Consider the following 26,678-nt stretch of genomic DNA (forward strand, 5'->3'; position numbering starts at 1 on the left):
TCCTGATTTTGTCCCAACATTTTGTCGTATGTATACATACGGCCCTACCGCGCACCGTCATCGACCGAGCGCGGCGGGGGGGAGGCGGAAAGCGGCAGAGGGCCAGAGGGCCGGGCCGCCGTCGAAGTCCGAAGATGACCGCATTCGCTGCTCGCGTCGCGCGAGATAGCGAAGTTGGCCGACGGTGGGACGCGCGCGCGGATCGCGGGACCGTGCGTCGTGCGGTGGGAGCCAATCGTCACTCGTCACTCACCGCACTCACGTCAGTGCGCGCGGATCGGTCGCGCGCGGTGGTAGCACGTGGGTGGTTGACACAAGTGCGCGGTGTGCGGTTATTACGATCGTGAGCGTTGCGCGCGTGCCGTGCTGCGCCGTGCCGCGAAGACGAGGGAACGAGCGAGACGGAGATGGCGAGCCACGACGTCGACATCGGCGACTTCGTGTTGCTGGATGAAATCACGGTTGAGCGCGTGGTGGAGAACCTCAAGATCAGGTGCGTACACGCCATTCTTATCCCTCGGAGTAATCGGAGTACCGGGCGATCCGTACTCCGTATTCCAAAACTCGTTGAATTGCAGAGATCGCGGACGCGATTCCTGACAGGTGGACGGCGGGGAGCGCCGAGCGCGATTGCGAGTATTGCGACCACCTCTCGGTTCGCCGCTATATCCGCGAGAGGGTGTGGCCTGCGCGTCGGCAGGTGGTCGCCTATAGAGATATACAGCGAAGGGTTTACGTTCACCTTTCTGCATTCTCTGCGAACCGAAGGGAAAACCGTTCTGGAAATGTTGACGTTGAAATTTTTATCGAGTTTTCATTTTTCTTTCGAGAAACGGGAGCTGTGAACTCTGATAAATACGTGTAGGTATGTATTTATTAATGAAAGTGAAGATATATATACGCGCGTGAGGCAATAGAATGACTTCATATAGAGATAAGAGAGGAGAATGAAGTAACATATCTTGTTATTCCCTCCGTTTCTCTCTCTCTCTTTCTCTCTCTCTCCTTCCTTTCGTGTCTTTCAGGTACCTCGAATATTAAGTTCCTAATGTATCTTGAACTTGACCCGCTAACGTACGGGAAGACGTCCGAGTCCGAGTCCGAGGTCGTTTCCACCGGACAGCCTTGACCAGTTAATTCTGGCCTACGTTTTTTGCGAGAGTCGGGCGCCAAAAGGTTCCAAGCACGACGAAGAAAATGCAAAGATAATATATATTTCCATTCTTGGAGAATTGAAAACAACAGAGGATATCATTATAAGTACGCCATTATACGAAGCGATTCTTGCTCACATATATTTGGTAGTTGGCTCAGTCCAGAATTTGAAATAAAAAAAGAAAATATATAAACGTAGATTGTTTTGGGACTTTTTATTTCCCAAATGAGAAATGAATTGAAGCTTAGGAAACCTTTCGTCATATTTTCTTTCGAATTTATTTTATTTTGAATGACATTCTTCTTTTAAGGCTGGCGAAAGGACAAAACGTGCGTTTTTTCTTTGGAAAATCGTGAAATTCATTTGGAGGATATATTTTGCTAATTCGAGCGATATAATCGCGATATGCACGCACGCGTACGTATATCGGAAAACTAAATCTTGGAAGTATATGTATAATTTACTCCTTACTATCTATTATCCATGTTTCGTTTTCACGTCACAATTCACAGTGACAACTTTTCCCAGGACGGTTACATCGACACTAATTATAACTTAACTGGATGTTACTTTTCCGCGTGTATGTATTACAAGCGAGGCTGTAAATAGACGACGAATAACGACTTGGGTTGCGGCAGCAGACCACGGCTCCAGTCGGATTCCAGATGACGGCAATAAGGTGCGATCGGCCGTTAATCGACGTTAATCGCAGCTAATTCGTCTTCCTTGTATCTTCGCGGACGGAGCTGTAATATAGAGAATTAAAAACGGCGATTAGCACATTAACTTAGTTAACCGAAACCATGTTGTTGCAATCTGTCCTGTCGCACAGACAGTCATAAACGCATCTTTCTCTTTCGCTGAGCTGAAGTTCCAGTTATTAACTTCTCATTCAACGAAAATTTAACGCTCGGTTGTAGAGATATTTAACGTCGAGGAGCGTATTTCGCTAAGCTCTAAGAATCTCTAGAATGGACAAACTTAACAAACTGTTAGTTAATATTCAAGTAGGCGATCGTCTCTTCGGATTTTTATTCCATCTTCCAACTGCAAAGTTGCCCGAATTGTTTCCAAAGATTAGATGACAATTCGGTCGATCGTCTCTTCGTAAACGGATCTTTCTTCTGTCGCACGATTGCCAGCCAAATTATAATTATCCGCGCGAACGGTTTCTAAAGACGTGACAAGCTGGTATGCTCAAAAACAGACGAGTCACGAAGAAAATCGTCGCTTCGCGTCGCAAAAAGGAACGCGTCAGGGAAACTACTCCGATTCACTATGCGATATCGTTTACATCGCGGGGGGGCACGGAATTGAATATCGCATTGTGAGCAACCGAACTGACGGAAGCAACGATATTATACCTGCCGCGCGGTTACGCGGGTGTATCGTTTTGCGGATAAAGACTCGCGCAACTATATACGCGCGTTTTTACGCACATCCGCGACGAAATCGCGCACGCACAGAGACCAGAGACAAGTAGCACAATTTGAGATAAAGCGGTCGTTAATCCCGTATATTCTCGTCGCAATTACGGCAAGTCAACAGCTTAGGACCTTGTTATAATTGTAAGAAATTGAAAACAACTTTGTGTAGTACCAAAAAATGTTACAATGTTTCCAAATTCCAATATCTGTAATTATATTTCGAATATCTGTTCAATATGTATGAAAATGTCGCGTCTCTTTCGCGCAAGCCAGTTTTACAAAACGCTGAATATAAATTGCATATTTTTACTTGTAAAATATCTACGCTATAGATTGAGATTCGATGTAATTCGCTCATAGCACCCGAAGGTCAATAATACACGATGCGTGACGCATATTTCTTCGAAGGCGTATATTCATGAGTGAAAATGAATTATACGCCGCGCGCTCTGATTCATCGTATTACACTGGGATAGACATGTTACGTGAAATCTCTCGAATAAATCTGCACGTTAGATTGAATCAAATTAAGCAGGTTTAATTATGTAGAAATATCTATTGAATAAGTTTGATAAGTGTTCGATTATAGGGCTCGATCACTTAGACGAACATATCCGATTAGGTATATATTAGCAATTATAATTATCTAAAAGCGGCTAAAGTTAACGTGAGGAATATGTAATATAAAATATTTAATTTTTAACGATAGACTTAAAACTTTCAATTACGGTTTGAAAGATCTGAATTAGATAAAAAGGAAAACGAGATTTTTTTTCAAAATTATAATGCAAGTAAATTAAGCACTGAGCATTCTTGTTTAACGTTATATCGCGTTATATCGTTAATCGAGTAATCCGATTGGAAAATATTTTCTGGCGGTACTGTCATAATCAGCTTCATTTTGTGTCGCAACCGTAGACTAAGCTCATATCTTTTCGAACGATTCTGATACCTTGTGTCGCGTGTCGTACTATACTCGCTTCACTAGAAAACGGGTTTGCCCGTTATTTTTTCCTCCACGGTTCGACAAAATCACTGATACTTCGACCGTTCGCTAAACTGCAACTTTCACGAGAAATAAGAAGCGAAAGAACGTATCGGGAAAACGTACGTAAAGTTCTTACTTTTATTTAACTTTAAGCGTGACTGTGTGTCCGAATCATGCTCGTGATAAAAAAGAATCTCTTTTCTTCAGGAGCAGCATCTATGAAATTTTTTTTAATGTAAAACGTGATTATTTTTTCTCGGCAGCTTTAACGGTTTCACTAAGAGAAAGATTCGGAATTAGAAGTCTCTCAAATGATTATATTGTGATAACAAATAATTAGTTGCAGTATAATTCAGAAAGGATATATAACAATTAAATAAGAAAGAGTCGCGGCACTCTCGGCTCGTTCTTTAACGTTGGCTTGCTGTAAGCTGTCTCTATTAATTTAATATTTTGAACTGTTATATATATATATATATATTCAAACCTTCAGTTTTTCCCTTTAAAAATAAGTACAATACGGACTGATTATCCACGATTGAGCTGCTACATAGGAGGTCAACGTTTTATTCTTACCGCGATTTATATGTCATCATTTCAGACGACGACTCATGTCATCCGCGACGCTGACGCGAAACGAGGAACACACGAGGGACAAGCTCGTTTAGCGGTAAATGCTCGACGAGAAAATGAGCGTTCGAAGACGCGTATCCTCGGATACACGCGACGAATACCTATATGCGTCTCGTGTAATCCTTATCGGGGCTCGTGCCGGCGATGAGTCATCGTCATCCTCGAGTCGTTGCATAGTTTTCGGATTGCGCTTGCGTCATTTCCACGAAATTCAGCCTCATAATGGTCAATGATATGAATAATGCGATATAATAATTATTATAAAGGGATTTTATCTGGATTTGTATTTCTTTAATTTGTCAGAATACAGCGCTTCTTTTTAAATATATCGGATATATATTTGGAAGAACGTTAAAACGTTCTCGTACATGAAATATATCGTTTTAAACTTCTCTCTGCGTGTAGAAATATAATTATTTGCACTAGCGAGCGCGCAATTGTCACCGAAGTAACGACAAGTGAGTCATTATGCTTCACTAATCCCAAAGTACGGCCGATAACACTTATCTTTCGTTTTCGTGGATATCGAATGTCTATAATTTCCACGGAACCGTAAAACTATTTATTACGAACCAACGAACAGTTCCCTTCCAAGGAAACTGAGTACTTTATCGAGTTTTGCGGCTTGCATACATAGAATATAAGACTGGTTACGTTGTACTTGGTTTCCTGTAGAATATTTTTATCAAGATTTCATTTTAATAATATGAAATTGCTTAGAAAACCCTAACTTGGATTTATTTTAATTAATTCTACCTTACATCTTTTCCTCGATCTTTTCTTAATATATCATTCTTGTTGTATTTTGTTGCAGATTTAACGGGGGAAAGATTTACACGTACATCGGCGAGGTCTGTGTGAGCGTGAACCCTTACAGGAGCACCAATATTTACGATGGGGACCAGATTAATAAGTATAAAGGTACGATCGAAAAAATATTAATAATTTTCGCTTCGAGGTGAATATTTGACTGGTATCGAGGCGATTAAAATGTATGTACACATTTAAATAATTTTCGATGCTCTTATCTTTAAAAATTATTTCCAGGGAGAGAACTGTTCGAGAACCCACCGCACATTTTCGCGATCGCGGATGCGGTACATAAGGAGATGAAGCAACAGGGCAGAGACACTTGTATAGTGATAAGCGGCGAGTCGGGATCTGGTAAAACGGAAGCTAGCAAAATTATAATGAAATATATTGCCGCCGTGACCAATCTCAGCGGCCAGCAGGAAATCGAGAGGTACACGTTGCCGATTGGAATGGCAATTAGTATCAGCTTTCGCTATCTAATCTGTCTAGCGCGAATCTCTATAAGCGATAAGATTAAGTTCTGTTCGCTGCATTTTTGGAAACTCTCGTGTATTACTCAATCGCGCAGCGCTTAACGTAAAATAGAGATTCCGTTGATTATGATACTGAAAATATTTTCATTCCATAGGGCGGCTAAGCGTGATAAAAACGATTGCGCATCTTTTCAGGGTGAAGAACATTCTAATTCAGTCGAACTCGATATTGGAGGCGTTTGGTAACGCCAAAACAAATAGAAATGACAACTCGTCGCGTTTCGGAAAGTACATGGACATCAATTTCGATTTCAAGGGAGACCCCATCGGCGGCCACGTGACCAATTACCTTCTCGAGAAATCGCGGGTGGTCTATCAGCAGAAGGGAGAACGCAACTTTCACTGCTTCTATCAGGTTCCGTTCGCTCGCACTCGCTAATTTCACGCTTAAAACTTCTCGTCGCGCGAGATTGGAATATAAGTCGCTTGCAAATATGCCACAGCAAAAATATGTTTAATTTTTTAGTTACTGAACGGCTGCAGCGAGGCCGAATTGAACAAACTACGTTTGGTCCGCGATCCAGCCGCTTACTACTTCATCGGCAATGGAAGCAATAACAAGACAACTACTTCCGACAGAAGCGACTACAAAACTGTTTGCACCGCCATGTCTACCCTCGGATTCTCCACGGCCGAGACGCAGACCATATGGAATATCGTCGCTGGTATCTTACATTTGGTAGGTAATTGACATAAAAGTAGAGTGCGTTTCTCAACGTTAATGCTTTATTTGTCCCTACAATATATAGTTACATACGCGATTTCATGTGATTTATGTCTTTGTTACTCTACAGGGTAACGTCACCTTCAGGCTGGACGATGACAAACTTATAATCGGAAATAACAGTGCTTTAAATGACACCGCTAACTTATTCTCCATCAACTCGAAAGATCTAAGCACTGCTCTCTCGCAGAGAGTCATAGCGGCGGGTGGAGAAGTTATGCAGAAGACTCACACTTTGATAGAAGCCGAATATGGCCGAGATGCATTAGCGAAAGTACGTTCAAGTTATTCATTTTCGTATAGAGTTTCCTATGATCTTATTAACATGTATTGACAAAGATTTTTATGAATCTTTCAGGCTATATACGAGCGATTGTTCGCGTGGATAGTGTCGCGCGTCAATGGATCGATCAACGTAAATAACAGTGACGACACGAAGAGATACGGAACGCTGATCGGCGTGCTCGATATCTACGGCTTCGAAATTTTTGACATAAATAGCTTCGAGCAGTTTTGCATCAATTATTGCAACGAAAAGCTGCAACAGCTTTTTATCGGTGAGTATAATTTGATGCTTAATATGCGCGGGAATACGTCGGATTGAGAGACATAAGATTCACAATCGTAATTACGAGCATTATTTTGTCGCAGAATTGGTTCTGAAACAAGAGCAAGAAGAGTACCAGAAGGAAGGGATAGCTTGGCAAAACATTGAATACTTTAACAATCGGATCATTTGCGACTTGGTCGACCAAGCTCACAAGGGGATGATAGCAATCATGGATGAAGCTTGTCTCAACGTCGGGAAGGTCACCGATGAGGTAGTTGAAAGATCTAAAGTTTTATTAAGCGGAAGATTCTCTTGTGAAAAATACAAACGCCTTTTTCTAGATTCTTCTCGACGCAATGGATAAGAAGTTGGTGAATCATAAACACTACAGCTCTCGACAATTAAAACCGATGGACAAAGAATTAGAACACAGAACGCAATTTAAGATCAAACATTATGCGGGCGATGTGATTTACAATATCAATGGTTTCCTCGACAAGAACAAAGACACACTCTTCCAAGACTTCAAACGTCTTCTCTATCAAAGCAAAAATTCTGTAATTAGCAAAATGTGGCCTGAGGGTGCCCAGAACATTTTGAAGGTAAGATGGTCGCTCATACATATGTTGAACCATATTACAATCATATTTTTAATGTTGTATGTAGATACATGATTTCAATTATTTGAAAAAGATCGTATCTAAAAAAATCTGCGCATTATTTATTTTAGACGACAAAGAGGCCTTTAACTGCTGGCACCATGTTCCGCAATTCTATGATTGCACTGGTGAAGAATCTAGCGAGTAAGGAACCTTTTTATATCAGATGCATAAAACCCAACGAGGTAAAGTCTCCAGTTGTATTCGACGAGGAGAGAGTAAACCATCAAGTGAGATACTTGGGACTTGTGGAGAACATATTGGTGAGACGGGCTGGTTTCGTGTACAGACAACGATACGACAGATTTCTGAAAAGGTATTGAATCTGTTAGAATGCAGTAAAATTAAATAACAAAATGGTTATTCGAATTGATATAATCATCGGATAATTATTGAACAAGAATGAAAGGAACTAATAAGAGTAAAATAAATAAAAGAAAAATAATGTGTTTAGAAAAAAATGAGCAATGAGAATTAGGTGGACGTTTAACTTTACGATTTATGATTTTTTTTTTAACTATTGAACGATTAAATTATAAGTGTTTTAAATGCAAAGTTATGGAAATAACAATAAATTTAATTTTTTGGTTTCAGATACAAAATGATATCACAATACACATGGCCAAACTATCGAGGCGACAGTGATATGGATGGCGTACGCACATTGTTGGATGAGAAGAATTTCTCGGACGATGTTAAGTACGGGCACACGAAGATATTCATTCGCTCGCCGCAGACTTTATTTGCGTTAGAAAAGGTTAATTGGCCTAATCTGGATTTCATATATCGCGACAATATTTACAGTCAGTGAATATCGATTAATTATTTTGTTCGCAGATGCGCAGCGACTTAATACCAGGTGTCGTAATTCTCTTACAAAAGCAATGGCGAGGATATCTTTGCCGTCAAAAGTACAAAAAGATGAAGGCCGCATTAGTGCTGATGGAGCATTACAGAAGATACAAACGACGCGTGTACATCAAGCAACTCGAGCGAACGTTCAAAGGCGCCAAGAACCTGCGAAATTACGGCAAGACTTTACCATGGCCGCGCGAAAATTTCGCCGTGAGACACGTGGTGCCCGCTTTGAGAAATATGTACGGGAGGTGGTGGGCATGGATGATACTCAGAGCGATTCCTCGGGAGGATTGGCCGCAACTTCGATTAAAGGCATGGCAATTTTCGCCGTTTATTCTATCTCTATTACCGCAACTTGAAAAAGCTAATAAAGATCGAAGATCGGAGAGTTAATAAAGATCTTTCTGCCAGTTAAAATAGATTATCGGTAGCTCGATGCGATTCGCTAATTATACCATGAATTTGATTTGCAGATGGCCGCGGGCGCCGTGTTGCGTTCGAAGCGATCTTACTGGGGTCAAGACCGTCGTTGGGAGGGAAACTATCTGTCCAAGCCGGACGAGAATTCTCAAAGCGACGTTTTCAATTCTTCGATAAACAACCTACGAAATACCGACCACTTCAAGACCGTCCTGTTCAGCGCATTTATTAGGAAGACTAACAGGTTTTTCATTTTGTCAATAATCTCGTGATAAATAATGATATTATGATCGCGTGATAAAATATGGTAATCTAAGAAATAATACAGGTTCAACAAACCAGCGGATCGCGTTTTGGTGGTGACGGAACATACTGTGTATAAACTCGACGGCGTCAAGTTCAAGAACATGAAGAAAGGTATGCCGATAGCGGAGATCACTGGCCTAAGCGTTTCGCCTGGAAGGGATCAGCTTATCACAATTCACTCGAATCGTGGAAACGATTTCATTCTGTCGATCATCGCCAAAGACGACAGGGTCGGAGAGCTGGTTGGCGTGCTGAGCAACCGATACTATCAGTAAGTCGCCTCGAAAATATTATAAAAACTCAATATCTAATATGCGAATGCGTTCTCTAGATATATACCGTATAAAATGTTCGTGGTCTCCGAAAATTTTGATGAACGGTTCAAGCGAATTTCAGGGTGTACATTTTTTATTTAATTGCAATCTTATTTGAAGAATCTGGCAATAAAGTCTTTTTTTCTTGGTTAGGCTGCGTGGTGCCGACCTACACGTGACAGTGGATGTGAAGTTCAAATGCATGCTTGGCAACAAGAGCAGATTATTGCACATTGAAGTGATGCCTGACTTGATCGAGCCCACCTTCAAGAAGGACGGTAATCAAATCATCTATGCCATTCCACCGTCGGTGGGCATCATCGATGGTGTTAATACAAGATTCGTAATAAATCCGCATTGATCAGTTTATAAGTCCGACGACTTATTCGAGACTGTATTATAAAGACATATATTTTTTGTCAAACGTTCCGCCGTGCGGTTGTTCTACATTCAGCGATTTCATGAGACAATATTCAGTACTCCGAGTTCGCATTTGAAAGTTTTTCCCAGTTGAATCATTTGTTTTTACATATTTTTCACGTAATGTTAATCACGTTATGACGAATGTCAATGTAATGCGAATTTTACTGTGCTGAAAGTTCGAGCAATGTCTATGTATATCTGTTGCGTAATCAAACGTTTAAATTAAATATAATGTCCAAGTTCTCGTTACATATAATATATTATGCATATATTATCATAGGCATATATATTATTGCAGACATATGACCGGAAATTCAAGCGCAGGTTTCTTTCCGTGAAAAAAATTTTGACAAGAACGTTATAATCACGTTTTAAAAACATTGATTTTTCTTCAATAATGTTATACAGCATTATAATTTCTAATTTCTCATTATAACTTCGTTATTTTTCGTACTTGTTCTACGTTTCAATAATTTCAAAGTGGAGAATTATTTTTTAACATTTTTTTAGTATTTCTTAGTAGACCTAAGAAGTTTGAAATTTCGTCAACTGCGATGCCTGCACAATAGATATACTTATGTCAAGAGTATGTAAAAAGAAAAAAATGTGACGGTACAAGTTAATTACATACACGTGACATATGCGAGTTCACTTGCGTGGCGTGAAGCATACGAGAAACTTGATAAATTCTTTCCGTACGCTGGTATATTCCATCGGGTATAGCGCCCACGACGCATTTCTATGTAAATACTCTTTAATATATTAATATTATTAGCTTGTAAAATGTGCGGCGTGAGAGAGGACGAGACGTGAAATCTACGAAAGTGAGTTTCACCGGGGGGGGGGGTATAACAGTGAATGCGTAATTTATACGAGATAACTTAAACGTTAACTCATAGAAAGTCATCGAGTTGTCCTTTTCTCAAAGGAAAGTGCTACCGACGTGTTACGGTGATTATACAGAACGTTTCTTATTAACCGCAATGTGCCAATAAGCTTATTGTGGCCTTTTACTTACTACTAGATCGAAATATTTTTTTAAAGATTTTTGAAGATTTTTTACATAAATAAATACAAAAAGCACAGTACGATAAAACAAATATATATAAACTAAATATATATTACCGTACACCAGTAGTACCTGCTAACTCGATACAAAATATAACGAAAGTTAAATGTGTCCTTTTCCAAAGAAAGTTTTGGATCTTTCCGTGTACTTAGATTTAGAGACTGTATAGGAATATATATATATATATATATATATATATATATATACATACGATCAAGCTTAATCAAAATATATATTATTTGACGATTATTTCGACATTACTTCGATTAACATGCGAAATTGTTATACATTGCCATAGAATCCGTTAATCCGGTATTTATGCATTTATAAAACATTCATTAGAAACGAGCTAATTTTCTTTTATTTATATATTCGAACAGAATTTTACTTCATTTCCATTGGCAATTGTAATCGTGAAGTTAAAAATGTGCCATTGTTAGAAAATAAAGTGGAATTTTCATTTTATACTCCTTGTGTACGTTTACGTTCCCTTTACTTTTCCTTATACGTTTCTAGTCTCGTGAAAACGCCGCATTGTTTCACGTTATCACTTCGACATACTATCAATATCCGCAATATATAATATAAAAACCATTTGTATTATTTTTTTATTGTTGAAAAGCAACATCTTTATACAAAACAGCAGTTACACTAGTCAATCCGTTGATACATGTAGATGTATCCTAACTCTTTCGGCGGGTTTTCCGATAAAGCGACCTGCAATAATAAATTTGTGTAAGAAGAGAAATATCAAAGTTTTCAGAAATAATAGTCTTATAAAACAAAGATCAAGAAATAACTGTCGTACTTTTTCGTCATTAAATATCACCCATCGGTCTTCCTTCAGCAAGTGACAAACGTAATGGCCTACCATCGTCGATGTGCCCATATGCGATATAAAGCCCACTAATTTGTATCCTAAAATCGAAAAGGTACATTCAATTCCTCTCAACAATGCTATAAGCTTCATAAATTCCGATAATAATATTTAGTTATTTCTAACTTCCTTTATTTTCACTTTATTTTTGTCTATTTTGGCATATCGCGTCCGTATTGTTTATATAAGAGGCCATATATTTTCTCTCGAATTATTGATATTACAATTCGCAGTTTGAAAAATACATATATTTGTGACTCACGGCTGCTTCCGTCTTTGAATGACTCCTTCGTTGGCGCCACGGTACCGTCCGTTTCCGGGGCGTCGAGCTCGGCTTGGTGACTGAAAATCCAATCGGCCGCACGCTCCAGATTATTGTTGGTCGCTTTGAGTGCCTTCGTTGCTTGCTCCCGCGTAAAGCCCATGCTCATTACCATTTCCAAAGCAGCTCGATCTGCCACAAACTTGTCTTCGCCTAAAATCAATCAGTCAGGTAAAAAAATCGCTCAATCGGCTACGATTCGACGCTGAAGCGTGTCAATTTACCAGACTTAACGTCGACTCCTGGTGGCACGAATGGCTCGTCGAAATCGGAATCTGCGATGTGCTCCATCACCCAATTGGTCGCGGCCTCGAGGCTGCGGTTCTCCGTGAAGTACAGGGCTCGCTTGCACGCGTTTGGTGAAAAGCCTATATCCGTCAATTCCTTCAGAAGAACCGTGTCGTAGACAGGCGGCGGTGGTTTAACACCGTCCGGCAACAGTTCCTCGCCGGGCTGCAAACCGTTTCCGCGTAGAAAACTCAGATCCACTGTGTCTGGCATCTCTACCGCTACGTCCAGCTTGATGGACGTCCAGTCTTCCTTCATGGTGAACTTCTTTAGATGGATCAGCAAGTAATCCGGAAAGCTGGCCAGTCTGGTGGTTCTAAAAAGATGGTAACGTGAAAAGAATTTGTCGTGAAAAATCAGATCTGGTCGATTTTTAACGATTATATGTAGATAGATAAGTAGAATACTCAGAGAAATGTAATAGATTATAATATAATTGATTGTGCTGAACGGAGTTAACATGTTCGATATAAAATTATCAAGTAAATGGAACAACGTTTAGCCATCGGTAGCTATAACGATATTTACTTGTGTGCTATCGTCTTCTCGTTCAATGCCGAACTGTAAAACTGTTCCACAATTTCCGTGCGACTGAAACTTTCGAGGCACGACGACAATTTTATACGGGGTCTCACGATAGTACTGGAATCTAGCTTCTGCTCTTTCGCCTCGGCTTCCTTCTTCTGAGTCTCGTATGCAGCTACCTCGTCCTTGATTAGTCGCTTCATTAGTTTTAATCACTCTTGGAAAAAATTATCAAACGTGTTTGAATATACACACCTTATTCACAGCCGCGTTCAACGGTATCGGCAGTGGCAGGATGTATTCCGGCCGACTGGTGTACTTGACTTTGTTGGATTTGCCACACTGGTATCTCTCCTCGACTTTGAATTTGAAACATTCCGTGGGACACACCTCGTGTCGATTGTTGCGCTATCAATAAATTTCCCCGATTAAAATCTTCGGCTTAGCTTAATAATAAATTTAACAGTGCGTAAAGAAATGTTCGATTACTACTGAAAATGAAATTAATAATTACATTGAGTAAATTAATCAGGTAAAGAAGAAATTCCTGAGCATCTTGTTGTCGATTTGAGAAGAAATCAGCGTTTCCGCGACCGATCAGGACCTTAAACATCCGTGGCGGAATACCTTGCCGCGACTCGTCGTCCGTGCCGGATTTGCTCGGTTGATCCGAGTATTTACCAGAGAGTAAGCCGATACCCAATTTCGCCCTTAAAAAATTGAGATTTGTTGGATTATCCTTCGGAGTTTTAGACAATCGCTAAATACTACCTTATCGAGCATCACCGAAACTTACATTTGAACATTAATGTCCGACGCCGGGTCGTTGTAATTACTAGCGAATATTCTTGGCGCTTTCTCCACATATCTGAAATTTACCGGCAATTACTAGATGTCGATCCTATAACGTTTCTTTTATCAAAGAGACTCTACTAGTCCTACGTCTACGGTAGAAGCAAAAATCATTTGCGAAAAAACGGAAGCGCATCATGAAGAATTTTACGCACCTTTTAACGAAATCAGGAATAGTGAACAGCATTTGCACGACGCTGTTCAGGTAACAGGAATTTCCCAGATTGGTCAGTCCGGTGTAGCCGGGACCGTACATCGGTGTTAATTTGCTGGCCGCTTCCTGAAGGGAAACCCATTCGCCGAACTTTTGATTGAGATCCAATTCCAGTTCAATCATCGACTTGTCCGTTTTCTCCATCTGTGAAATGTTGATGCCCCAGTGCGACAGATGCGCTGCCAGATTTGGATCATCTACCATGTCGTCCTCGTCGTACGAGAACACGTCGGCCTTACCGCCCTTCGTGATCGTGCCTAGTTTCACGGTTAGAGGATAACCGGTTGCGCGGTAGTGTTCCTCGGCATGACCGTTGCCGCCACTTCCGTCGTAAAACTTGCGACCGCACAGTACGCTGCCGTCGGTCAGATTAAGCCAGAGATTTTGCGTGAGATCACATTTTTCGCACTTCCAACCACTCGGCGGAATTTTTTTACCGTTGTCCAGCTGTTTCAGAGTCGCGGCGTGTCTAAAAAGTCCGACAAACTTGACATTCTTGCTTAAAACAAAGATTTCTGTTCAGATAATTAAACGTTATGTCAGTAATTATAAAAGAAGTTTCATATTTTCTGAATTTAAATGCTTATAAATTCTGAGTGATAACTTAAAAGCAATATAAAAGCGTTTAGCATATTGTAAAGCGCATTTGTGATAATAAGTAGCAATACTCCCTAATATTTGAACGTATAATTTAATAGATATGTGAAATTAATCGAGATCATCCAACATCCAATTAATAAATTTTTTAATAGTAAATTTTAATAGACTCACTTTGACTCCGTCCTGACTTCTCCGTCCCACATGTTAGCTACGGCTTCTACCTGCGCCACTGCCCATGCGCCTTCCATTTGTAATACAGTTTTAACTGCCTGTTCCACCTGCCAACGGTATTGTATATTTTAAATATCATCGATTATACACATAATCTCACAGATAAGTCCTACCTTTTCGGGCAGATCGCTCGTGGGATAAGCGATAGTAAGGAAATCAGGTAAAATGACTATCCGGTAGGTCTCCTCATAGATATACTTCTGCTGATCAGGCATGAATCCACCAACCGTTCCTATCGCCAATCGCGTGATTTTCTTCTCAGGTCCATCTCCCTGCTCCTCAGACGGAATCTATAAAAAATTTTATAGATTTCTGAATTCAGATGTGAAAAATTATCTCTCTTGCCCCAATGTGATCTACTAATTATTCTTATTAACAAAAATTAAGTCTCGTTTGAATACAAGTGTAATTACACATCAAATGCCAATGCGAACGATAGCGTTAGTAGCTTAGCACTCGACAGAAGTCTTATATATGGAACGTCTCGGTTATATTAATTATATTGTATTATATTAGCCTTTTTTTAAAGATAAAAGTTGAAACAACTTTACCACAAAATTGTCACAAAATTGTCTCTGCAAACTGAAATTACCTCCTTCTTGGTACGCTTAATATGAAGGTACACAGGATTGCCGGTGTTCTCATAATACCGGGTGACGTGCTCCCGTCCGAAGCCCAGGAAGGTGGTGAGACTGACGTAGAGGCCGGTAGCCGTGTCCTTGGACAGAGAAAATATTTTTTTCAACCGATAACGATCGCGCCCGACAGTCTCGTAGGGGGACAAAGGACGAGGGATAATCTTACTGGCGTGTCGAAGGAGTAAACGCACTCGTCCTTGTATATCCTGTCGCCGGCACGCGGGACATTGATCTTATCCAGGTGTTTCGTTAACTCCGTCAGCTCCATGGCGAAAAGAGGCAGATTGCCGGGTTTGTTTCGGGCTTCGGCCGAGTTTCTTCTTCCTCCTCTGCCGGTTGCCCTCTTTGGCCCTCTTCGACGGGACGGGTGACGGGAGTCAAGTCAGGCAGTCAGGGAGGGAGTGCAAGAAGGGAGTGACAAGCCAAACTCCGGATCGCTCCCGAAGGCCTCGCGCGACGCGCGGTAAAAGCGCGAAGCTCCTGGAATATCCAAGGCTGCCAAATGTCGAGAGAACAAAGAAATTCTCCGCATAGGTTGTCCGCGTCCGCGCGCCCTCGCCGCAGTCGCCGCTCTCGTGACCATGTGCTGCTCCAAGCCTCCAAGCCCAACCTGCCCAAAAGCCGAGACGCCAAATCATCCGTATTCGGGATTCGGGAATACGCTGCTGCCTGACACGCTGCCCCTAACGTTCCGGCCTAGAATGCTTCTTGGAGATCGACGACTTTCTAACGGAGACGCGTCGACGTACGTCCATCGACACGACACGGAGAAACGCGGAAGGGGTGTCACGTACGTGACGTCAAGACTGTCAGGAGAGCGCGTACCGTGAGCGAGGAGACGTCGAGGAAGTTGGCGAAAACCGTTTGTCCGAGTCGGAGGAGAAGCCTCGCGCGAACGACATGTCGTTCCTACGTGGGTCCGCCAACTACGTCTGGTGCACGACCAGCGTGCTCGGCAAGGGGGCGACCGGCGCGGTGTTCCAGGGTGTCAACAAGAACAACGGGGAACCGGTCGCGGTCAAGACCTTCAATCAGCTGAGCCACATGCGGCCGCACGACGTGCAGGTGCGGGAGTTCGAGGTCCTGAAGAAGGTCAAGCACGAGAACATCGTCAAGCTGCTGGCGATCGAGGAGGAGCAGGACGGCAGGGGGAAGGTGATCGTCATGGAGCTCTGCACCGGCGGCAGCCTCTTCAACATCCTGGACGACCCGGAGAACACGTACGGCCTCGCGGAGAGCGAGTTCCTGCTGGTGCTCGAGCACCTGTCAGCTGGCATGAAGCACCTGCGCGACAACAATTTGGTTCACCGTGACTTGAAGCCAGGTAAGAGATCCACGAGACACGTCACTCGTGACGTGATACGCGCAGAAGATAAAATCGGGAAATCTATAAAGCTCTCTTGTTTTTCTCGTCACAAAACACAATTTTTTATTTAGTTTTGTTCTTACTTACATTTTCAACACTTTACGCGTACGTGTTTTGCACTCGGAAGTCGGAGTTTCCTGGTTATCCTCCGTTTCTTCTCGCGCAGGTAATATAATGAAATTCATCGCTGACGACGGCAGTACGATATACAAGCTTACTGATTTCGGAGCCGCTCGGGAATTGCAGGAGGATCAGCAGTTTGTTTCGCTGTACGGCACCGAAGAGTACCTGCATCCGGATATGTACGAACGCGCGGTTCTGAGAAAACCCGTCGGCAAGACCTTCGGTGCGACCGTTGATTTGTGGTCCATAGGTGTGACTCTCTATCACGTTGCGACAGGTAATCTGCCGTTCAGGCCGTTCGGCGGCCGAAGAAATAAGGAGACCATGTTCTACATCACCACGAAGAAGGCGTCGGGCGTGATGTCTGGACTGCAGACTTCGGAGAACGGGCCAATCGAGTGGAGCAGGGAATTGCCGCAGACCTGCCAGCTGAGCACGGGCCTGAAGAAGATAGTGACTCCGCTGTTGGCTGGCTTACTCGAGGTCGATCCGCAAAGGATCTGGAGCTTCGAGCGATTCTTCAGCGAGGTCACGGACACGCTTTGCAGAAAACCCGTTCACATATTTAACGTTCATAGAGCCAGCTCGATTAAGGTTTTCCTACATCCAGAAGAGAAGCTAGTCGCTTTGCAAATACACATTCAGGACCAGACCGAAATTATGCCTCACGCGCAGATTCTTCTTCTCGGGGAGGTTCCCCTCACGAATCTCGTCGAGGAGTCCACGCCAGGCAAGGGATATCCCAATACTAGCAACGACAAACCATTGATGCTGTTTTCGCGAGAGAACAACAACGTCGCGTTGCCGACGGAGACAGAGCTGCCCAAATTTCCCGTCTTCGCGAATCTCGTTTCCGTGGAGAACGACGCGAGTCAAGCTAAAGTCGCGTGCTCCGTAGGACACGTCTGTAAACGTAGAATCGACAAACTGGCTTTGTGCAGCAAATTGTCGCGGGACGCCATAGACGCGTTCAGCGGTCTCTTATCCACGGAGCTTACTCGAGTGTTGGAAAAGTGTCAGCGTTCGAAGGAATTCACAAAAGCGGTGGAGGATACTGTCCTGGCGGTAGAGAGGAGCGAGACCTTTGCCAGGCACGCGTTCCGAAAGTTTGGCAGTCAAACCGCGGTGGAGGTCAAAAGCTGGCGGAAAGAATTAGACGTGAAGAGCAAGGAACTTATGAGCGAACTGACTCCAGCAATAGTGCAACTTCATCAGAGGTAAGTTATCTCGAAAGACGCAAAACATCTAAATACTGCATTTGAGAAAATTCACCGAATAGAAAAAAGGATTATATATAATTTCATCGACAGTGAGCGGTTTAATTGTTCTCCCGTTTCTGAGCATTCAATTCTTACGATCTTGCGATTCGCGATACGAAATGTAATTTGCGCGTAAATATTATTGCAGATACGTAAAAGAGGGCAGCTTGCGTGGAGAATGGGACAACGGTACTCGCGGTTTGTGGTGCCCGTGGGCCACGAAAGCGAGCCAAAGGGCAGCGACGTTGGTCGATCGCTTGAGGGATGGGTGGCAACATTTACTGAGGGACAGGGCTACTCGTAGTCTCACTTACAACGACGAACAATTCCACGTTCTTGAACGCATAAAGGTACATACATTTACGTATCGAGTTTCCTAATCCGTTATTACAAGATCAAGACAGAAATAGAAAACTCGCACGAATTATTTTTCGCGAGATTCATCGAAACGTCGCAATCTCCTTCATTAAACAGGTCACGGAAACGGGACGTCGATTGAAAGCGCTTCTCGAGACGGAGTGTATACCGACGATGACGCAGCGATCCGAGTGCGTCGCCGATTGGTACAAAATGGCACAAACAGTGTTTCTACAGACTCAGATATTAGACAAGGATATCGACAGTTACGAACGCGTGCTGGAATCGTTCTCCTATCGTTTGTCGCAAGAGAGCAAGGAGCGCAATGAGAATCTTTTGCACTCGTTGGATAGGCTGCCCGGCAAATCGAAAACGATCGAAAAAACGAGCGTGCCAGTGCAGGAAAGCACGAAGAAATGGCGCAACATCTGTGACACGCAAGAACACATCGCGATGCTACTTTGTGAAAACGGTCTGCTTATAGACCAACTTGATCATTTGTCAACAATCGAGAGGATGGAAGACATGGCCGATACGGGATATGAATGTTAATATACGCGTCTATCATTTCTTTATCAATCTGACAATAATTACGAGATAAATTAGAATGTACATATTAGAAGTCCGATATATCTGTATGATTTGTTAGTGTATAAATTGTTAAGGTAAATGTTAAATAAATTCGTCCTTCTATTCCCTCGTCTAAACGACTTCAGATTTTACTTCAAGATCAACGATATGACCGTTTATTTTCAACGAGTCCAACGATTGCGTTTCAATAAATAATAATTATATTTTTATACAACAAAGCTAAACATAAGTTTTATGCGGTAAAAAATTAGCAAATCAGGCGTGTCTTTTCTCTTATATGCGTTGTAAAATCCGTGTGCGTACGAATTTTCGCGCGTGAAAAAAGGAACGCGTGATTCATACATCTACGTGACTAGTATTCCTCTCGACTAAGGAATTCAGTCTTTGTTTGCGCTTCTGTTCCCTGTGGTGCTCTTGCACCGCGTGGAAATGTTTCAACAGTTTGCTGAAATCGAACGGGCAATTGGCATCAGTTTTCTCCTGCGAGTGATCACTTTTAGATATCGGCTTCGTAGCTGGAGGTATCGCCGCTAAACGACGTTGCAAAGTAGCGTAGGCATCACTCTGCGGCAGGATCATGAGCAAGCCGTATAACGCATATATTAAAGCATCATTCTTTTCCCATTCCAAAAGCTGCAATCTCAGATCTTGAACGACAAAAAAGAAGAAATGTAACGCGCTTTTAATATTCTTATTAGCAATGCCACATACTTACAAGTAAATATCGGTGATTCTATTAACTGTACCAATTTATCTATCTCCGTTAGGAACTCCACTGTAACCTCTATATTTTCGCTGATATATACAGACGTTGTGTGTTAAGGTCTTAAAAACATTCGTTGAAATAATGAAAGTAGAGAGAGAGAATGAGAGAGGAATATAGAATAAAGGATACAAAGATCGAATGATGTTGCACGCGTGTCGGTAATGTTGAGACAGGAGACACAGGGCGACTGTCGCAACTGGATTGTGACACCAGGACACGTACAGGCACTCGAATAACGCGCAACTGTCCTAAAAAAAAAAAAATTCCAGTCATGAATATATATTGTTTTATTTATATAGCTGATTGTAACAGAACTGATACCATCACGTTCGACTAAATAAAATTTCACGAGAAAGCTGAATATACGGAGAAACTTACTGGAGAGTCCAAATGCCTAAGTTTGTTGCGCAAATCAAATAACTCGGAACTGGTTAACAGGATAACGTTCAGGGTTTGTATCATTGTACAGGCGAAGCTTAAATTTTGTTCTTCCAGCAGTATCTTGGCCAGAGTTTTGTATATATCCTCCGCGCTCAGAAGCGTACACAGCTCTCTTATAATGAAAGTGCCCCGTTCTTCCAGTAAATGTCTGTCGGTCGAGAAGAGTCTCAATAAATTGATTATAAACTTTGTGAAATACTTGTTCTGCATCTTCGCGTTGGGATCGGCCGCTACCGCCTCCGGAGATTTCGAGCTGATAATCTCAGCCATTACCACTAAAGTCTGTTGCACCACCTCGTCGGAAGTGTCACTTAAAGATTTCATTAATATCGGAAACAAGTCCTCGATGTGATTAAACATTTTTTGTGGAATGTTTATAAACAAGTGATGTATCCATTTTAAAACTGCAACTTTAGTTTGGACCGACAGGTACAGTAAGTGTTTCGTAAGCACCTCCACTACGCTGGCGAGATCTAAGTTTTCAGCCAGAGAATGATCTTGCGTTACATCTGAAAGTGAAAGAAAAGGGAATTCTATTATTATTATTATTATTACCACATATGCACAATGTTTTCCAAATGATATAAAGATTAATGTTTAATTTTCAAACAATAACCGTCGCAGTAATTTGATACTCGTGTTATGTTAGAAACGATTCAAAATGCTGCTTAACTCATCGCAATGCGATTGAATTGCTGCTTACCATCCTTCTCTTTCGTAGGATGTACCTTTTCTTGATCCTTGTTTGTAATTTCTGTACTTTCGACGATTATTAATTTCATTAAATTCGCATTTACTTGCGTCGCCGTTTCTTTAATACTTTTGCGTGTGTCGCCGTCGTAGGCCAAGCAGGGCAAAACGGCCACGAGAATGCCGGACATGTACGGTAACGTAAGAGGCCCGGAAAGATGTACGAACTCCTTGATCCACGTAATGGCGGTCAATTGAAGCAGCTCGTCGCTACTCTGAGCATGTGTAATCAGTATGTTTATCATGGCCGGAAAATCCACTCTCGCGGGATTGGCTTTTATGCTACGTAAAAATTCACCGAGAACCGTATCCGTGACCTTCTTGATCTCCGGCGTTGGGTCCTCCAGTATCCTGAACAATCCGTCGAGTATCTCAGGTAGAAATATTGTAAAGTCCATATTGGGCACCGCGTCCAGCACGGATACCCATGATATCACAAACTGTCTGCCAAATGGATTCTTCGTATAGATACGCTCGCGCAACAGAGGCATGAATCCGACTAAATCGAAGAGGCCGCTTTCCGTCACGATGTCCTGAAAACAGAATATGCGCGAGAGTGTGCGAGTTGTAAAAAGAGAAGAAATTGCATCTTTAAGAATTCTTTAAAGTATTCGCCGGTTACCTTCATTAGTCTGTCGAGTAACTCTGTGGCGTTTTTTATACTTTGCTCAGAGTCGCAAGCCAGTTTGCTGAGAGCGGCGAAAATGTCTGTAAACTGAGGCAGTACCGCGCCCCTTGCCACTTTGACTACGTTGTACAGACTCTCGCAGGCGTAGTATCGGACTCTCAGATCGGCGTCACAGAAACATGCTAGGATCGGGTGAATCAGGTCCTCTATGTATTGACCAGTGTCCTTTCCAAGACCGACCGCGATTGCCGCGAGGCCTATCAAACCGCCCTTGCGCGTATGCGGATTCTGCGAGGTGGCGAAGTCCTGCCCGAGAACCTTCAGCAGTCTCTTGATCTGCACGGTGTTATTGTGAGCGGCAAACTCCTTCACCATCCTGTCGGATTAACAAAAAGAAACCATATACCGATCAATCATTAAACGGAAAGAGGAATGAAGAATCGGAGCGAGGCTTCTTGCCTAGTAATAAAAAATCTACAACTTCTTTAAGGACTGCTTAACCGCGACTCGGGAGATCGATAGGAACCTGGGGAAAAGAAGAGGAAAGGGCTCCGCGCGCGTGAAACGCGCAGCGATGCAATTGTACATATAGTACGGGATAACCTTACTTCTCTATCTCGACGGCGGCTGGCTTCCGTTTCTCGTACAACTTGTCATTGAGGGATCGTACGCATGCCGCGCTCAGGGGCGCGTAATCCCTCTCGGACATCATCCTGGGCGAAATATTATGACGTGCTCCTGGCTTCTGGATAATGTCAAAGCGTGTCAAAACACATAACCACAAATCGCAATTCGGAGTATTCGAACCTCGGACGTGCGCGGATAGGAATCGATACTGAATATAGGAATGCGATTGTGATAGGTGGAATCGGAGACGTTCGGCAATCGTCGCGTCGTCGTGCGGCAAGCGAACGAGCGCGAACGAACAGTCCGTTCGTTCGTGCTCGATCTCCAATGCTCCAATTCAGCTTTAGAGCGACTTCGACTCAATTTCGATTAATTTATCGAATATTAATTGCTATATAATACGGACTATTAATTATAATTATTTATTAATTCATTTGATATGTGGAAAAATTAAATTAGAAACGGTGAATTGTACAGCTCAAGATTTTGCTATGCAGAATTGAGTGACTTTGCTGGCTGAATTTTAATCGTCGTTCTAAAGTTTCTGAATAAAGAAATTATTCTCTAAATATTGTTGTGAAATTTATCGATCGAAACATCGATACTTCTTTATATACATTCCATCCTTTATTACTTGTTACAAATTACTTTTACAGGCTTTGTAAAAGTCCACATGCCCGTCCGCAAATAAGTTGCCGACGTCGACGGTATTAACATATTCCTCGAGTTTAGGACTCATGCTATAATTCACCGGTGCTTTTTTAACTGTAATCTTCTTTGGAATAGGCACAGCAGGCTTAAACGTTACACCCGCAGGATCATATTCCGCGTAGAGCTCCTCTGGTGATCTAAAATTAATAAAATGAACAACGTAAAAAAATCCAACACATATATATCTATATTTAACAAAAATGTGTACGATAAAAAGACACGTACAACAATAATTTATCATAATTGTTAAACAAAATTGGTACTCACAACTTCGCAATTTCGATAGCCAAGCTGCCCTCACCGCCCGTAGGTGTGGTGTACGCTATATTTCTAGCGAGTTGTCGTACTACACTGTGATAATGACGCTGTAAGAACAATTATTATGTTATCCGTCGTTCGATCGTCTTCAAACAAAAGAAGTATCGCATTAAAGATAATACCTGTAAAGCAACGAGCTCGTATAACGCGGTGCAGTGAGCGTTACAATAATCAGGTTCCTCAATTTCGACCTGGTAATGACCGTCGCCGGTGCAGTCGGTGTCCAATAAAACGTGAGCCGTTTTTCCAAGCTGCATCACTTGTTTGATAATACCGAGAGTTCCCAGCGTCGCGTTGTGCTGCGACTGTAAGGCCAGGGTGCTTATTCTCTTTACAAAGGCTATCACGCGTGTCTGCGTGATCCTCTTTCGCTGATGAATGAGAATATGTAGCAACGTCTGCAGTACGATCTCAGTTTCCGCGTGCGTCCTTCCGCAGTGGACTTTCAATATATTTTTATACAAATGCACATAAAATCTAAGTAAGAAAGAGATATATCAGGAATATGATTTCTTCCGTACATGGAGGGGAAATTATTATATACAAACCTGTACGGATCGATATTCAATGCTGCAGCTTGTCCAGATAATATTGTAAATATACATTGAACACAGTGCAGTTGTTCCCTCAATCCCAAATTACCCTCTTCTATTAATTTATCTATGGCGCTTACTAAATCTTGGTAAAAATTTATATTGATACAGTGCGCAAATCTGGAATGTATAAACATGATATTCGAGTAAAATATAAATAGCAAATATATAGAGATACAAGTAGCAATATATAAATTACTTGGCTAATCCTTCCAGACACACGGATAATACTTTACTATTGGGAGCTTGTTTCAGAATTCTGAAGTATATAGTAAATATTATGCTCGTTATTTCCGTGAGAATCTTCTGTTTCGCCTGCTTATTTTCTTCAGCCTTCGTTTCGAGCATTTCTTTCTCCACTTGCTCTAGGTTTTTGCTCTTTTTCCTTTCCCGTCTGCTTAACGCGAGTATCCTTTGTTTATGAGACATGAGCTTTTTCCGCTTTGTTTCGTCCTCCTTTTCCTTGTCCAGATTGACATCTTTGATGCGAAGGGCCAATAACACTGCTATAACCTCAGGATGTACAGAATGTTTCCTCGACTTGACGTACTGATTTAATTTTCGAACTATCTGAAATTTTATTAGTGCAATAAATATGTTACGATAACTTTTCCTAATTATATTATTTTATATCAAAATATTAAGTATAACAGAAATAAAATTTCTATTGTAACTTACCGTGAGAGATAGCTGACCACGTTTGTCTTCTTTGAATATTTGAGAAATACATTGCGCAACTTTTTCTCTTACGCTGCTCCGTTTATTATCCAAAAACGGAAGGATGTAATTAGCTATATTAACGGAAAAATTAAAATACGGGTGAACGGTGAGAAGCTCGCACACGCACGATACAGCTGTCTCGCCCAATTGTATTTCTCGCTCGTTTGCCGATTGCGCGTTCCCTTTCTTTCTTCTCAAAATCTTAGATATTTTTTCGAGCTTCTGCAAATAGTTTTTATAATTCCTCAACAAGATAGCTTCATAATTCTGCAGCGCAAGAGTATCTTTCTTCACTAAAGTCATAGATAAAATTGATTAGGACCTATTAATAATGTTTATATTATGCAATCTTTCTGCAAGCTTTAGATATTATACACACACATATATGTATACACATGTATACATACGCTTTACTCCTTCCTGAGAAATCTGCAGAATACTGTAAGATGGTAGCAAGTCTTTAAAGATTTCTAAAAGGGACACCATTGCCAGTTTCCTGATTGTTATGTAAACTTCTGAAGCTCTTTCATCCATCATGTCTAGCAATATCTTGAAATTTCCGGATTTAAGTTCTGGGTTTTCCAATATGCCGCTCGAAAGTATGCCTATCTTGAAACGCTTGGATCTCAGTATTTCCTCGCGACACGCCAGAAGTTCGATGGTAGATACTGGTTTATCAGTCACTTGCAAGTTATTCTGAGCAAAAAATTCCAATAGTTATTTTAAATTTCCAATAGATAACATTTTAATGTTATAATATATTTCTGAAATATATAATTTAAGTCTTACATGTGTATCCGTATCCATTTCCGTATCACTATTTCCCTCTTGCTGATTATCCTCCTTGCTTTTTTCCAGGCTCTTATTATCCGTATCTTCGTTCTCTTCTTCGTTTAAAATTTTACCGTCTTCTTCAATAATACGTTTCTTTATAAAGCCGTTTTGGGTTTTTATGGGAAGCAACATGCGAATTGACTTCCCTCCTGTCTCTTCCACAATTTTTGCAACATTATTCTCGTACAGTTCTTCTAACGGTTGATTATTTTCAATTTTTCTTCTTTTTCTCTCACTCAAGCCTTCGTCCGCTCTAAAACCAATAGATACAAGAACAATAAATATACATACATGTGCGATTTACGGACGATATAGAAGATTACAGATTACAAACTATAACCGTACTCGTTTAATCGAATCTGTTTTAACAAATTATAGGATTTGTTGGATATAGCGTTATTTAGGAAATTTAAATCATCCTCGTCAACCATGTCCATCAAATCTCTTCCACGATCGCTCTCTTCTTCCTCTTCTGCTATTTCTGGACGAGGTGGCGCTGATTTCTGAGGTTGTTTCTTTGGTGATTTATGTCGTCGAGTTTTAAGCTTCCCTTGCTTTGAAAGCTTTGTCTTCGTCTGATTATTCCTCTTAATTTTACTGATTTTTGGCTTTCTTAATTTCTATAAAATAAATAATTGCATAAAATACTTATTTTAAGTAAAACTCTTTAATTTCTCAGAAAATTTAGATAAAGATTTATTAATAATAATACAAGTCACTTTACACACAAAATTAATAGAATTAAAATAAAAGTTTATATAAAAATATGCTCCTTCTTGATTAAAAATTTAACGTAAACTCAATAATTGTATATATATTTACAAATATAAATATAACGCATAAAAAACTACATAACGTTTCTGTAAATAAAATGTATCATATACGTAGGAATTTAGATTCCATTCTAATTTAATTTTCGTAAAATTAAGACAAAAATTTTCAAGAGGTTAGGTACGAATTATACCTATTAAAATAACATATATTAAACTTTTTTTTTTAACTTACCCCCATATTTATAGCGTATAAATAGCTAAACTATTGTTTTCAATGTAATTTTAGCTTTATAAAATCACGCACTAAAAAAATAGAGTATCATACAGTTCGTAAACCAAAGTAAACGAAATGTGTCCACGTGCGTTTTCATATATCGACTGAGACCTGAGACAGAAAATTG

General features: G+C 41.2%; 5 protein-coding genes across 6 annotated transcripts; 2 read left to right on the forward strand and 3 right to left on the reverse strand.

The window, feature by feature from the left end:
• The first annotated feature begins 153 nt into the window (after positions 1-153).
• On the forward strand, positions 154-11,340 carry Myo31df (Unconventional myosin ID). 2 transcript variants are annotated; one of them, XM_077419057.1, is made up of 15 exons: positions 154-493; positions 5,019-5,125; positions 5,252-5,447; positions 5,686-5,905; positions 6,017-6,229; positions 6,345-6,548; positions 6,633-6,831; positions 6,926-7,095; positions 7,166-7,426; positions 7,555-7,799; positions 8,078-8,240; positions 8,321-8,653; positions 8,815-9,005; positions 9,090-9,338; positions 9,535-11,340. In XM_077419057.1, the coding sequence occupies exons 1-15, from the start codon at positions 408-410 to the stop codon at positions 9,740-9,742; spliced, it is 3,045 nt and encodes a 1,014-aa protein (XP_077275183.1). In that variant the 5' UTR covers positions 154-407; the 3' UTR covers positions 9,743-11,340. The 2 variants fall into 2 exon arrangements, with proteins under 2 accessions (XP_077275183.1, XP_077275184.1); XM_077419058.1 differs by lacking the exon at positions 154-493 and adding an exon at positions 1,807-1,835.
• A 127-nt stretch (positions 11,341-11,467) lies between these two features.
• Usp5 (ubiquitin specific protease 5) lies at positions 11,468-15,833 on the reverse strand. The gene is made up of 13 exons (XM_077419059.1): positions 15,587-15,833; positions 15,375-15,500; positions 14,896-15,072; positions 14,723-14,829; positions 13,893-14,420; positions 13,682-13,753; positions 13,400-13,595; positions 13,141-13,293; positions 12,889-13,070; positions 12,297-12,676; positions 12,013-12,225; positions 11,682-11,791; positions 11,468-11,590 (listed from the first exon to the last, which is right to left on the reverse strand). The coding sequence occupies exons 1-13, from the start codon at positions 15,686-15,688 to the stop codon at positions 11,525-11,527; spliced, it is 2,412 nt and encodes an 803-aa protein (XP_077275185.1). The 5' UTR covers positions 15,689-15,833; the 3' UTR covers positions 11,468-11,524.
• Positions 15,834-15,987: 154 nt separating this feature from the next.
• Positions 15,988-19,218, forward strand: Ikkepsilon (I-kappaB kinase epsilon). The gene is made up of 4 exons (XM_077419063.1): positions 15,988-16,744; positions 16,953-18,126; positions 18,317-18,518; positions 18,643-19,218. The coding sequence occupies exons 1-4, from the start codon at positions 16,321-16,323 to the stop codon at positions 19,075-19,077; spliced, it is 2,235 nt and encodes a 744-aa protein (XP_077275189.1). The 5' UTR covers positions 15,988-16,320; the 3' UTR covers positions 19,078-19,218.
• Positions 19,219-19,257: 39 nt separating this feature from the next.
• On the reverse strand, positions 19,258-22,540 carry LOC143904406 (protein VAC14 homolog). Its single transcript, XM_077419066.1, has 7 exons — positions 22,310-22,540; positions 21,696-22,077; positions 21,027-21,606; positions 20,261-20,832; positions 20,012-20,130; positions 19,832-19,911; positions 19,258-19,763 (listed from the first exon to the last, which is right to left on the reverse strand). The coding sequence occupies exons 1-7, from the start codon at positions 22,411-22,413 to the stop codon at positions 19,453-19,455; spliced, it is 2,148 nt and encodes a 715-aa protein (XP_077275192.1). The 5' UTR covers positions 22,414-22,540; the 3' UTR covers positions 19,258-19,452.
• A 384-nt stretch (positions 22,541-22,924) lies between these two features.
• On the reverse strand, positions 22,925-26,656 carry Noc3 (Nucleolar complex protein 3). Its single transcript, XM_077419060.1, has 10 exons — positions 26,510-26,656; positions 25,850-26,124; positions 25,460-25,757; positions 25,078-25,366; positions 24,629-24,963; positions 24,150-24,520; positions 23,906-24,070; positions 23,480-23,834; positions 23,307-23,404; positions 22,925-23,176 (listed from the first exon to the last, which is right to left on the reverse strand). Exons 1-10 carry the CDS (start codon positions 26,513-26,515, stop codon positions 22,966-22,968), a joined length of 2,403 nt encoding a protein of 800 aa, XP_077275186.1. The 5' UTR covers positions 26,516-26,656; the 3' UTR covers positions 22,925-22,965.
• Between the last annotated feature and the right edge of the window lie 22 nt (positions 26,657-26,678).

This window comes from Temnothorax americanus, unplaced genomic scaffold (assembly GCF_048541705.1).
Source record: "Temnothorax americanus isolate GAGA-0224 unplaced genomic scaffold, ASM4854170v1 Scaffold51, whole genome shotgun sequence".
Taxonomy (NCBI): domain Eukaryota; kingdom Metazoa; phylum Arthropoda; class Insecta; order Hymenoptera; family Formicidae; genus Temnothorax; species Temnothorax americanus.

Excerpts from the sequence above, each read along its gene's own strand:
- Ikkepsilon (XM_077419063.1), top strand. The coding sequence starts at position 16,321 with ATGTCGTTCCTACGTGGGTCCGCCAACTACGTCTGGTGCACGACCAGC. Across the intron at positions 18,127-18,316 it reads ATAGTGCAACTTCATCAGAG|ATACGTAAAAGAGGGCAGCT; the intron begins GTAAGTTATCTC and ends ATATTATTGCAG. Across the intron at positions 18,519-18,642 it reads ACGTTCTTGAACGCATAAAG|GTCACGGAAACGGGACGTCG; the intron begins GTACATACATTT and ends TTCATTAAACAG.
- Myo31df (XM_077419057.1), top strand. The coding sequence starts at position 408 with ATGGCGAGCCACGACGTCGACATCGGCGACTTCGTGTTGCTGGATGAA. Across the intron at positions 5,126-5,251 it reads CCAGATTAATAAGTATAAAG|GGAGAGAACTGTTCGAGAAC; the intron begins GTACGATCGAAA and ends AATTATTTCCAG. Across the intron at positions 8,654-8,814 it reads GGCCGCAACTTCGATTAAAG|ATGGCCGCGGGCGCCGTGTT; the intron begins GCATGGCAATTT and ends TTTGATTTGCAG.
- LOC143904406 (XM_077419066.1), bottom strand. The coding sequence starts at position 22,413 with ATGATGTCCGAGAGGGATTACGCGCCCCTGAGCGCGGCATGCGTACGA. Across the intron at positions 20,833-21,026 it reads TCCTACGAAAGAGAAGGATG|ATGTAACGCAAGATCATTCT; the intron begins GTAAGCAGCAAT and ends TTTCACTTTCAG. Across the intron at positions 19,764-19,831 it reads AGAATCACCGATATTTACTT|ATCTGAGATTGCAGCTTTTG; the intron begins GTAAGTATGTGG and ends TTGTCGTTCAAG.
- Noc3 (XM_077419060.1), bottom strand. Across the intron at positions 25,758-25,849 it reads AAACAGATTCGATTAAACGA|AGCGGACGAAGGCTTGAGTG; the intron begins GTACGGTTATAG and ends TATTGGTTTTAG. Across the intron at positions 23,835-23,905 it reads TTGAATATCGATCCGTACAG|ATTTTATGTGCATTTGTATA; the intron begins GTTTGTATATAA and ends TTTCTTACTTAG.
- Usp5 (XM_077419059.1), bottom strand. The coding sequence starts at position 15,688 with ATGGAGCTGACGGAGTTAACGAAACACCTGGATAAGATCAATGTCCCG. Across the intron at positions 14,421-14,722 it reads GAAGTCAGGACGGAGTCAAA|ACACGCCGCGACTCTGAAAC; the intron begins GTGAGTCTATTA and ends CGGACTTTTTAG. Across the intron at positions 12,677-12,888 it reads GAGAAGACGATAGCACACAA|AACCACCAGACTGGCCAGCT; the intron begins GTAAATATCGTT and ends CCATCTTTTTAG.